Genomic DNA, 12,818 nt, shown 5'->3' on the forward strand with positions numbered 1-12,818 from the left:
TACAACAGAGGGTGGCGGATAAACGGGACATCCCGTACACAGCAGTGAGCACTCCCCGTGGGATGCTCTGGGAATGACTAATGCCACAGGGGCTCCTGCAACATTCAACAGATGCGTAACGGATCTGTTGAGACCGGTGCGAGAATTCGCACCGAGTTATTTCGACGATGTATTCGTCCATAGCCGAGCCATGGACTGATAGAGGGACGTGGAGTTTTAAAACTCACGTTCGTCAGGTTCTTACACTTATGCGAAAGCATAAGTTGTACCACTTCCGGCAGAATGTTGGCATTCCGTATCTATGGACTTCGTCTTCGAATCCCCGAAGACGATCACCAAAACAATGGAATCCTTGTTTTTGTAGACAGATTCAGCAAGATGGTACATCTTGCTGCAGTACCAGAGTCGATCACGGCTCCGGGCTGTGCCCGTGTCTTTATCGACACGGTATCAAAACTCCACGGGTTACCCCGTGAACTTGTCTCGGATAGAGATCCACGGTATACGGCGGAATTTTGGCAATTCGTGTTCCGATCTCTCGGAACACGGCTGACTATGTCAACTTCATCCAGATACAGATGGTTAGATGGAACGCGTAAATCGCGTCATCGAAGAGGTTCTTTGAGGTTACGTCCAATCGTATTCGAATTGGAGCGACTTTTTACCGATTGTCGAATTCGCTATCAATAATTCGGTGCATGCGTCTACAATGCATACACCGTTCTTACTGAATGGCTTACGTCACCCACTCAATTAGAGGAATCGTCTCGTTCAAGGAGAAGGTGGACTCACACGAGCAAACGATTTCTGGCTCATGCTCATCACGCGTCGAAGTTACTAACGACGCGAGTGATGTCGATATCGAAGCAGTCGACATTTAAGATGAGAAAGATCTCATGGCAGTGCGCATAAAGCGCACTGGAAAATACAAAGCATATGAGTCAGCAGAAGAATTTCTGCTGGCTCGAGAATCAGTAATCCGTTTCGTACAGGATTCCATTGCTAACGCAGTGAACCGTCAGAAACGGAACGCAGACAAACATGGAAAAGAAAATGTTCTTTCATTTACAATTAATGACTTAGTACTACCCTCTACGGTAAACTTATCTAAGCGTGTAGTCACTAATGGATGAAGCAGTAAACAACTACCCAAGCTCATTAGACCATTCTGTGTACTGCACCGCAGAGGCCGATGCATACACAATAGAATTGCCACGTAGGATGCGAGCGTATCCTACATTTAAGTTGGTTGGCTCCGCCCGTACAATCAGTACGCCATTTCTTCCGAAGACGGATTAGACCAACCTTTTCATGAATCGCTAAACGATTCTTGTGGTCACGAACCAGATTCTCATGCTGAATCTGGAGATTGTCCCGGGTCCGAAGATCCCGAAAGCGCGATGTGGGGAAGACAGCTCATCACGAAGAGCGTGGTATATCCATTCGACTCAAACATGGAGTACGCACTCTTCGAACGGTCTTCCAACCGCTCGATATGGTGAGCCTGCACCGCCTGCTTCAACGAGCGACGCTTGCCGCGCTCGTGATCAAGTCCCTCCTCCAAATCATGGAGGAAGTGATCGATTTTGTCTATCCTCGACATTAGATCCGATAAATGGGTCGGATCTAATTTCCCTTCTTCACCACAACCGTTGGTGGATTCCCAAAGTGGTCAACATTTCCTTGTGGAACGTATTTCAAACCACCGTGATTTGAAGGGGCAGCGAACGAGTTTCTTGTTCGCTGGCGCGGTTACCCACCTTCACATGACAGCTGGGAGCCTCGCCCCCAGCTGGTTGTTGACGTTGAGGATCTCGTCCGTCAGTATGACGAGACCCATTGGATGGATCAGAGGGTTCATCATAAAAAACGCGCCTCTGACGCTTGTAAATTGATTGCAAAATCGCGTATCTCGATAGAGACGCGAACCCTTCCCCAGGGCGAAGAAAAGATCTAAACATCCTCTTTTCATATAGATACGCGAACCCTTCCCCAGGGCGAAGAAAAGAAATAAACATCCTCTTTTCATGTTGTCAACACAAGACGGACAGAAAATAATGCACGTGAGGCATGGAAGTCCTGCCTAACAAGACAACCAATGCAATTCATACCTTGCACCGGTTGGAGTTCGTTTCTCAAACTTAATGCGAATCGCGTTAAGTCTTTGAAGCCAGGTTCGCGTCCAATGTCTTTGACATTGCGAATGAATGCGCTCTAGGCTTGCATCAGCGAGATTTTATCTCGCTTGTTGTTGCCACTGTACCATCGATGCTTAAGAAAGCATCGAGATAAAATTTTACCTCAGCGCGAAAGTTCTTCGCGCTGGGATCAAGACCATGTAGCTTTGTCGCAATGAATAAGAGACATTTACTGTGAGGAGCAGTCTCTCCAGACAAGCTATGAATTAGCTGTTTGGGAAAAAGCCACGGCTTCTTCTCAGGGGCAAGACGAGACATTTTACTGTCAACGATCCCCCGAGTGGTACTCACCGACGCAGTGGTACCACAAGAACTTTTATTACGATGGCTACCGCGATCGTCATCACCACACACAGAAATATGTGCGGGTGACGGCACGGGAGACGGTGCCGGCGATGAGGATTCATCCTCATCGTCGGAACCGAACATGCTGTAGCGAATGCTACCAGCACGTCTACTTAAATGAGCCCCCTCATTCGAAGGCTCATAGCCAACCGCCCGACGACGATCAGGCGACTGTTCTGCTCTCTTTGAGTCGGTCATTTCGTCCGACTCGCATTCATAGTCAATCTCTAAAGAGGGGTCGCACTGACGTGGTGACTCGCCACGTGCACCCGCAGCATCTAGTGTTGCGGGAGAAGATGATACTACGGCAGATGAAACGTCTGCTGCAAGAGACAATAATGCGTCGCCCGCGGCTGGGTGTACTGCAGCCGAAAGCGCCGCACTATTCGCATAACGCATGGACCTTTAAACCATGCGATATAATTGAAAATGATGGTTTTGACCAATCAATATTGCTTTTAATAAAGTGGTCTTATAGTGACCACTCTACCCAATGACAGTCACAGCGATTGCCGTCAAGGGAGAATTGATGTGACGGGGTGTATCGTTACATGTAATTAAGACTTAAATTTGTTAATTAATGTATTATCTAAAAGGTGGATACTATTTGGAGAATATTACTTTGCATGGTCTTATTTTAAAAGCTTGTCTATTGGTAGATATTGATCATTATATCTACTTTCTTCGCGGTCCAGTCAGCGCTGGACCCGCGCAAAGAGAAAGACGGATATGACTTAATTACATGTTTGTATTAGATTATAATTAAGTTAGCTTAAGTAGATAGACAAGAAGAACTTAATTAATTAATACAGTTATTACTTAATTCTTTTTAACGCAAATTTTTTTAAAGAGAGTCTTTCTCTGCACCTACTAGTGTACGTGAAGTGACGTGAGGCACCACTCGCACTGAGGCAATGCGAAGTGGACTTGTACTGAAGCAGTACAAGTCAGTAGTGCCCCGTTACATATTTGCGAGAGTACTTGTGCAAGTACGCCGCTAAACCAGGAACTTTCTAAGTCCCTTGACATCGACTATACTAATTAACAACCTTTAAGTGTTAATTTGATGTAACGATACACCCCGTTACAACAGAGGGTGGCGGATAAACGGGACATCCCGTACACAGCAGTGAGCACTCCCCGTGGGATGCTCTGGGAATGACTAATGCCACAGGGGCTCCTGCAACATTCAACAGATGCGTAACGGATCTGTTGAGACCGGTGCGAGAATTCGCACCGAGTTATTTCGACGATGTATTCGTCCATAGCCGAGCCATGGACTGATAGAGGGACGTGGAAGTTCTTAAAACTCACGTTCGTCAGGTTCTTACACTTATGCGAAAGCATAAGTTGTATGCAAATCTCAAGAAGTGTATATTCGCTGTAAGCGAAATACCACTTCTTGGGTGCATCGTCGGTGAACACGGCGTGCGGCCTAATCCCGAAAAGATCAAGGCAATTACCGACTGGCCAGTTCCGAGGGAGGACTTTTTTTGTGAAAGTTTTTTTAACCACTGTGAGGCAAAGGGGGTTCAAACGAGTTATTTCGATCGTATCCACCCTCACATGATAGTTGGGAACCTCGTTCCCAACTGATGTTGGACGTTCCAGGTCTCGTCTTGCAGTACGACGAGACCCATCCTCCTTGGCAGAAGCTCCAGCAAGAATAAGCGCTTCCTGCGCTCGTAAAAAGGTTTGAGGTTCTCAATCCCTTGACACATCTCGTAAGAGACGAGAGTCCTCCAGTGGGGATCTTTGCGGGAATATGCTTCTTAAAAGCATGGCCGACACCCTTAAAGCAGCATGGGCATAAGTCCCCCGACGAGAGGCAAGGAATCCCTACCTCTCTAGACAAACGGTGCAACTTATAGCGCGCACCGACTCTGGTCCGTTTCTCGAAGCGTTCACGGAAAGCTTTAGGAGGGGGGCCGAAATTTCGGCGGAAGCTTTTGATGCTTTAAAGCTCGAGGTGCTACTTCTTCGCGAGGGCCTTGCTCGGATTGAAGGCTCTTTTGAGGCGGTCCAAGCCGTCTTTCAATGCTGGAACGTCAGCAGCCTCGCTTACAAGGTCAGATGGACATCCTGGTGCGGATGCAGCAGTCTGCGGCATGGCCGTCCTTTTCGGCTTTAGAGCCTTCAAGTCCACGTGGAAAGGGTTCGATATGCTTTAGTAAGCCGACGTAGAACACTGGGTGTTTACGCAGCTTGCTAGAAAGGTTTAGCGTATAAGCTAGGCTCTTCTTGATCACGACTGTAAATGGTCCAAAAAAGCACAAGTGTGATTTGGTCATGAGGGCCGCGGAAACCAAGTTGGTAGGTAGATTTTAGCATTTATTAAAACTCCGTCTCCGACCGTATAAGAATTAATACACCTTCTGCCTTTGGCATCTGCCTGTTCTTTCTGTTTGTCTTGGCTGTCAGCCATCGTGACTTCAAGAATCTGCGGGAGTGAAACCTAGAAACCTTTGGTCAAAAAAAGTTCCCAGGTACCTTTGGAAATAAGTTGTAAGGACTGGAGACACTACATCGCGTTGCGAGAAACTCGCTTACTTATTTCCGAATGGTACAGGGCTTATATCAGCAAACATATCGGCTAATTCCCCCCACCAAGCCCTGAACCAAGCAGTGACATCGTTAAAGGAACGCGTGGGTGGGCGAAACCGTTGACATAGAGCGAAGTGAAGTCTGTAGAAGCATAGACGGCGTTATTAAATGCAAATTTTACCTTAGGAGCTTTGGGATCCAGAGTTTTTGGTGACTGAGCACCACACACTGCGTAAAACGTCTTCAATGACGGGATTTCCACGTCAATTTGACCATTGGTCTGGGGATGGTCCGCGGTGGACATGTTTAATCTGGTACCAAGCACTCGGAAAATCAATTACAAGAATTTACCCGTGAAACGGAGGTCTCGATCAGAGACAATTGCCGCAGGCAAACCGTGTTGTCGAAACCCGAACACGCGATCGATAAACAGCCATGCTGTACCTTCACCATCAACGGTATCCGGCACAGCCGCTAAGTGAGTCATTTTGCTATATTGGTCAACAAAGACCACGATTCCGGCGTTACCGGCCATATCTTTCGGTAACACCCTGTGGGTACGGGCAGACTTGCCCGTGGTGCAGTTACGTGCGCCGAGGAATTAACGCGTTGGCAGGTTTCGCATGTGCGAACGTATGTGCTGAACCATTTATAAAGTTTGGTTTACCAATAAATCTGGCTTCAGAGCCGTAGGTCTTTTCTCTACTGAGATTACCAGTAAGGACAGTACCGTGTGCCTCGTATAGAATTCGGTACCTCAAATGCTCATCATGAAGAGCAACGACACGCGGAGGGTCCGCGATGTTTGTGCAATAAAGCAACAGGTTGTTATATAAAAAATCGATGTAAGCTTGCACGCAAAGGTGCCAACAATTTAAAATTCGAATTAGTGCTCTTGAGAGCTCGTAGCAGAGCTACAGACTGCTCGTCTTTGGCGTAAGCCGAACGGATTAATTCAGTAATAGGCGATAGTATAGTCGGTGAATGAGAGAGCTCATAATCCGGCCTGCGTATAACGCATCAGCCAAAGCATTCTGCTTGCCGGGCTTATACGTCACCTCGAAGTTGTATTCGGCGAAAAAGGATAGCCATCGAGCCATTCTCTGCGAGAGATGGGGCGACTTGTTCGCCGTGCGTAATGAAGCGTGATCTGTATATCAGTTGGTAGAAACCTATAAATAAGTCAAGAGCACTGTACATTGTACATCCCACCATATTGTTCTGAAGAACATCATTTCTATGAATGGGGGTTGTGCTGGTAAAGTGGCAGCGTTAAGCTTATTATAAGCATGTACAATGCGCCGTTTACCATTTGGCTTTATGACACAAAATGTCGGTGTCGAATGAGGAGATTCGCTCTCTCGTACCACTCCAGCCTCGTGCTTAGCACGGAAGAAATTTTTAATGACGTCACACAGTTCCTTTGGTAAAGGCCATTGTCGGGTAATACAGTATATGGGTTCCCGGAACCAAGTCAATTTCATGACGGACACCTCTATCCGACTGTAAACAGGTAGTGGATTGGTGCATACCACATCTCAGAATTTCTTAATCAAGGAATAGAATGGATCCGTAAGATCTTTAGGATCGATGATCCACTCCGCGCACTAAGCGCAGCAGTTTTGCCCTCCAGGAACAGCTTTGTCCAGAAGCGACGATGAATTAAACTTAATCGTTTGTCGAATGACCATCTCAGATAAGCCGCCAGACTTTAAGACTCGGCCGCACCCCCTCATAGACGTTTCGTCTAGCTCTAAAAGACCATTCAGTAAAGGGATTGCCGGAAGGCTAACTTCTCCCTCGATGTTACCGGTTACACCATTTACAAGCGTATGAAAGTGTTCGCTGGAATCACTTTGTAAGCGTATAGACGCTTCGCGTCCCCCCTGTCTTGGAGAGGAGACAATACGCATCTTAGAAGTCGGGACATTCACGTCCCAAATTCTTTAGCCTGTATTAGTTCTATACCAGAGCTGGTGTCTAATCCGACATCTGACGAGGAGTTGTGTAACTCAACTTCCTTGTCCAGTGACCGTTGACATGTCACCACACGTGCATTAAAAGGGTTTGACCCGAAATGCCCTGGCAAACCGCCAATAGTGTCACTATTGACACTCAGTATGGTACCACCCCGGCCGACCACTCGGTTGACTCAGACGTGCCACTCCACGTATCTCAGTAATATTACACCCTTGATAACTTCGCCTAGGCCTACAATGCTTTTAGCATTCAGCGAATCGTTGTTACAATGAGTGTCACTCGACGGAGTACGTGCCGTTCCACCTTCATATTCTCAAAATCAATGTTTCAACATTGGAGTGTAATAACTCAGACATTCCAATGTCGAAAACACTGACAGACTCAGTCAATGATCCGCACCAATAGCGCTTTTGTTGCCTTGCAAAGGTGGGTTCATAATTTTGTTTACTTATTAAAGTCTAAAACCTTACTCTAGCTAATTTAAAATAGATTTCCGCAGCCAGATTAATGTCTGGCCGCTGCCACATACGTTGCCCATAATAAATGGGATTTTAGTAATTATCTTATTTTTTAAGGAAACCAAAGGGTATTTTACCCATAAAATAAATGTACCACAACAGCGGTTCACCAAGCGACGTCTGCCCGGGAAGGCTTATTTACTGTCGCTGATCGCAGCGCAAGCCTCAAGAAGGCACTAAACACTCGAGCATCAAAGGAGAACTGAACTTTATAACGTAAACCTAACCATAACCAACTTATAATAGATTTCGGCAACCGGATCGCACTTGGCAACTCTTGCTTCCATTCATTACCTGACCAAATCCGACGTGTTTCTCGCTTATTCTAAGCAACTGCAACGACATCAACATGTCAATCGTGATAACATTGCCACAAAAAGAAAAGAACACTTTTTCGTGCGCGATGCCACTACGTTCACAATGTGCACGTTCACAGCGGAGTAACATTGACGGTCTCCCGCGCTCAAATTTTGTGTTTAAAGTACCTTTCAAGAAACATTGAATTTCACGTGTAACAATAATCATTTCTAATAACTCTCCTACGGTCCTTGCCGGGTGTTGCCCTAAAAAATAAGCGTCGTTGTAACAAATCTCCAAGGGTTCTCTATGCGTGTGTGTACAGACCAGCGATGCGATTCCTATCCGAAGCGTTGGTTTTGAGATACTTCTGGCTGAAAGCCTTCGTTTAAAAAGTACCGCTCCACCGCGTCTGCAACCCCCCGACCCTCGTTAATCGCCCACACTACCAATGACTGACCGCGACGGCAATCACCTGCAGCAAACACACCTTCGACGGACGTCTGGTAGTCTCCGTACGCAGCACGAATGTTGCGACGTTGATCCACTTCAAGCCCGAGGCCCTCGGCAATGTTTTGCTCCGGGTGAACAAAACCCATGGCAAAGAGCACGAGATCACACGGAATTTCCTCCTCAGTACCAGATACCTCTGTGATCAAACCGGTCTTGGGATCCTTTTCGCCTAGAATCGTCACTACGTGCGTAATCTCGTCCTGAGCATTGCCCATGAATGCCTTTGTGACGCGCGAGTATCGCCGTGGGTCTTCACCAAACACCGAACGGACCTCAGCGTGGCCATAGTCGACACCGTATATACGCGGGTACTCTGGCCACGGGTTTTCCGGGGCACGCTGCGCTGGAGGCACTGGATTATGCTCCAAATTAACGACCGACTTGCACCGCTGGCGCATGGACGTGGCAATGCAGTCGGTCCCAGTATCACCGCCACCAATGACCACGACATCCCGGCCTTCCGCCGTGACAAAGTTGCGGTCCCAACCGCTCTGGAGCTTCCCGTCCACGGTCAGCATGAGCCGCTTCTGGTTCTTTGTCAAAAACTCCATCGCAAAATGCACGCCCTTGAGGTGGCGGCCAGGAATGACCATGTCACGCGGGACAGTGGATCCTAGCGCCAGAACGACTGCGTCATTCTCATTTTGTAGCTGTTCCACGGACGTAGTGACGCCAATAGTCGCGTTCGTGACGAAATCAATCCCTTCCTCTCGCAGCAACTCAACGCGACGATTGACAGTCTTCTTGTCAAGCTTCATATTCGGAATGCCATACATCAAGAGGCCCCCGACCCGATCCTCACGCTCGTACACCGTGACGTAGTAGCCCTTTTGATTCAGCTGGTCCGCGGCCGCGAGTCCCGCTGGACCAGAGCCTACAACAGCCACACGTAGACCATTTCGGCGTGGGATCCGAGGCACAATCCATCCCTCTTCAAACGCGCGGTCTACAATTGCGTACTCGGTGTTCTTGATCGTCACCGGATCGTCCACGAGACCAGCGACACACGCCGCCTCACACGGCGCGGGGCAGACGCGTCCCGTGAACTCGGGAAAGTTGTTGGTCTTGTGCAAGCGGTCACTGGCCTCCTTCCATTCGTCCCGAAAAACCAATTCGTTCCACTCGGGAATGAGATTGTTCACGGGACAGCCCGTGTTGGTCTGGCAAAACGGGGTGCCACAGTCCATACAGCGTGCTGCTTGGATCTTGCGCTCTACAGCGTCACGGCAGCCTGAATTGATCTCATTCCAATCGTGCAAGCGCTCTACCACGTCGCGGTAAGGGTCAGCCTCGCGCGGAAACTCGATAAAGGCGCGCGCACTGTCAATTTCGCCCTTGGAGCCGTCGCGCTTATCAAATACGGGCTCAGCTAGCGTGGACGCCGAACGACGCAGCAACGGAAAGGAGCGAGGGGCCGCTGAAGATGACAGACGTAGACGCACGATGGAGAGCATTGGCCTCCTAAGTGTGTGCGAGCGAGCAATTTGCGGAATGGACACACTTATTATATCAATGGCAAGCCATCTGAGCTTACATTTTTGCGAGGAAATGCGTTCTGATAGTAGTTGAAGACTTTAGATTGGACTAAAAATGGGTACTAAAATGGATAATAATTTCTAGAGGTTAACGAATTGGCTCGGCTAGGAAATAAAAGCGACGGAATAGTTTCTAAGTCTCTTGGCTGCTGTCACGTGTCGACACATTTTGTCACAAAAAGAGGATCGTGATCAGAAGCAACGCAATGTGGGATTGAAAATTGTGTGGTCCACTAAGGACGAAGCAGACGTGGCATTTGTACCTTGAAGCTTAGGTATTCATACCAATCGCTACCACTGTGAGGAAGTCTTGTACAGCACGATTTTAGAGCCTTCTTGAAATCCTCAACGCAGTTAGCTCATAAAGTTTTTTTTTTCGTGATCCTTATTCCTCCAAACTGCAAGCGATCTATGAGGTCGACGACCAGAGCAAGCTTTAATGCTCTTTTTGTATTGTCGATCGCAGATTTAGGCTATAGTTAAATACTTGGCGATTGAATGACCGATTGGTCTGGTAATTTGAGGAATTGGCACATGCTCGACTAAAAGGTTGACGACCATAAGCCTCATCGTACTTCATTGACTTTGGAATTGCAGATCTTTGTATTATAGCGAGTGCACGACATGAACACCCGTTGCATCGCGTTGTGGCCAATAGTGTGAGCCAGGCACTAAATTCAAGGGCAAGATCGCAACTGCAATTTTACAGTTGCAGATAAATAGACGCATAAAATCACAAGAATTTGTTAAGTACAACTTGGATCTTGTTTATGCACTAAATTTAACGGCAGTCTCTTTTGACCTCTTAATTGTAAATAATCTTCACGTATTGTCAAAGAGCTGAGAAAACGTGAAAGTGCTGTCCAGAAAAAGCTTATCCATCGAAAAACGAAAGCTAATAATACTTAATGCATAGTAAGTTACTTGAGGAGGCAAAAACGGTAGTTGACGCATGTACCCGCGAATGAGGTTACGCCGTACGACATCAGACGGCTACGTAAATAGTGCTGTCTATTTGGCTGGAGATTTCACAGTATATTTACAGACAAGGAGAAGGCAGATTGCAATCTGGGTTATTGAGCTCTATGTTCCGTTAAGTACGATTGAAATTAAATTCCTTTAATCGAATTTCTTTTGAGATATTGGAGTGACGGATCTTATTAAATCGACAATGAGCACTCGGCAATGCATCGTTCAGTCTTCTAATCTGACTGTGAATCCATTACTGATCACGGTTTTGATCGAGAAAGTTATACTTTCATCGCGAAGATCAAGAACGAATTCGTGCGTTCTGTCGGTGTACCAACCGTGGTCCTTCAGGTTACAAACAATTAGGACATGCTTTACGTTCTTGCTTAAGCACGGCATGCCGTGCTTAAGCAAGAACGTCGTCTGACACGCTGCAAATGTCTTTCTATAGGATGTAGAGCGTTACATGCTCTAATACCAATGGCTCGAATGTTAATCGTACGCTTCGCAACACAGCGCTTCAACTTCTACCGTGGCCCGGCACTGCTCAGCGACCTTGCCTTCGTATTGCCTTCGGTCGCGAAGAAATGTCGTGATCGCCGTCTGGCTCCATAGGAGAATGCGTGAATTCAAAGATCGGCCAAGGTGCCGCCATCTTGGCACATTCTTCGGCATCATATCAGGTCCGACACCCCGTCACATGAGATATTTTTAGACGCAACGACGATTAAGATAGCGGCGGCATTGCCATGGGACGGTGAACCATGTTGAAGTGCTGGACGATGTTGAAGATGCCTGAACGGTCGGTCTCTAGTAACCGCGGTTTGACTTGAACCGCCGACTCATTGGTTCACTACTGAAATGGTTGGCTTACGTTAAGATTGAGGTTTAGTGATGTTTTAGGTTAACTTGCAGTCTAATTTCACTTCGCAATTTGCAATTTTAGTGACAAACTTCATACAGACTTATTTTACGTCATTCAACATCGAGCATCCCTACCGTGACATGAGTATTATATCCTACAAGAGGAAATAAGCGAAGAAGTACAAAATTATTATCTCTATCAATTTTGGCTTAAACAGTTCCAAAAATACGAAATTTGGTATAATTGATGCAATAAGACATTAGCTCTATTGGTTGGTTGTTTAAGTCCAAATCAACCCCGCCAATCGTTTCAAGACACAATTGTGCGGTGCGCAAGGAGGCGCCATGCTTAATTAGATATTAATATAATAAGTTCAGTAGTAGATAGAAGATCGTTACGTAGGAAACTAATTATATTAATACAGATTTACTTTTCCTAATTCTAATCCTGAATTAGCTTACGACCCTTAGCTACTTAAAAACCTTCATCTGTACCCCTGTGTACTTGAAGTTTCGAGGCACCTAACCTACACTGTAATCAGTGTAAGGTCAACAAGTACTTACCAGTAATAGTAAAAGGTGCCGTGTTACACCTGGTAGCACGTCCTAGTCCGTTTAACGGCCCACCCACGTTCCATCCAACATGAACATGTTTGGATGAAGAAGGAGGGAGCTTCCAAGCCCCTCAAGAAGGTTATTTCGCAACTTGTGAGAGGTTTCCTCTATTTGAGTGACCTCGAAGGGAGAGCGATCGAGCGAATGACCTCGGCCGTAGGCGTACCAGCCGTTGGCGCTATGCTAATCACTCTGGACAGAGATGAACAGCATACGGCCATAGCCGAATTCATTTAACTAGAAATCGACGGGGTCTCAAGAGGATGTAGCCCTGCTTACCAGCAAAGCTCACAACATACAGTGATGTTGAGAGAACCGGGTGCTCAATAGATGAAACTATTGAGACAGCAGCATGTATATGCTGCTAATAGGCCGACGCTTCCGCGTCGACCCGAAAGCTTAAAGGTCGAAATCTCAAAGTTTAAGGCAGCCGAGGGCGA

At 47.0% G+C, this 12,818-nt stretch overlaps 2 protein-coding genes across 2 annotated transcripts; both read right to left on the bottom strand.

Annotated features, from left to right (window-relative positions):
- Window positions 1-8,223: 8,223 nt before the first annotated feature.
- Window positions 8,224-9,849, bottom strand: CCR75_005061 (uncharacterized protein; the record flags this gene model as incomplete). Its single annotated transcript, XM_067963146.1, has 1 exon — window positions 8,224-9,849. One exon carries the CDS (start codon window positions 9,847-9,849, stop codon window positions 8,224-8,226), a length of 1,626 nt encoding a protein of 541 aa, XP_067823926.1.
- Window positions 9,850-11,391: 1,542 nt separating this feature from the next.
- CCR75_005060 (uncharacterized protein) lies at window positions 11,392-11,574 on the bottom strand (the record flags this gene model as incomplete). Its single annotated transcript, XM_067963145.1, has 1 exon — window positions 11,392-11,574. One exon carries the CDS (start codon window positions 11,572-11,574, stop codon window positions 11,392-11,394), a length of 183 nt encoding a protein of 60 aa, XP_067823925.1.
- Window positions 11,575-12,818: the final 1,244 nt, after the last annotated feature.

The sequence above is a fragment of the Bremia lactucae genome, linkage group LG15, assembly GCF_004359215.1.
Source record: "Bremia lactucae strain SF5 linkage group LG15, whole genome shotgun sequence".
NCBI classification, from domain to species: domain Eukaryota; phylum Oomycota; class Peronosporomycetes; order Peronosporales; family Peronosporaceae; genus Bremia; species Bremia lactucae.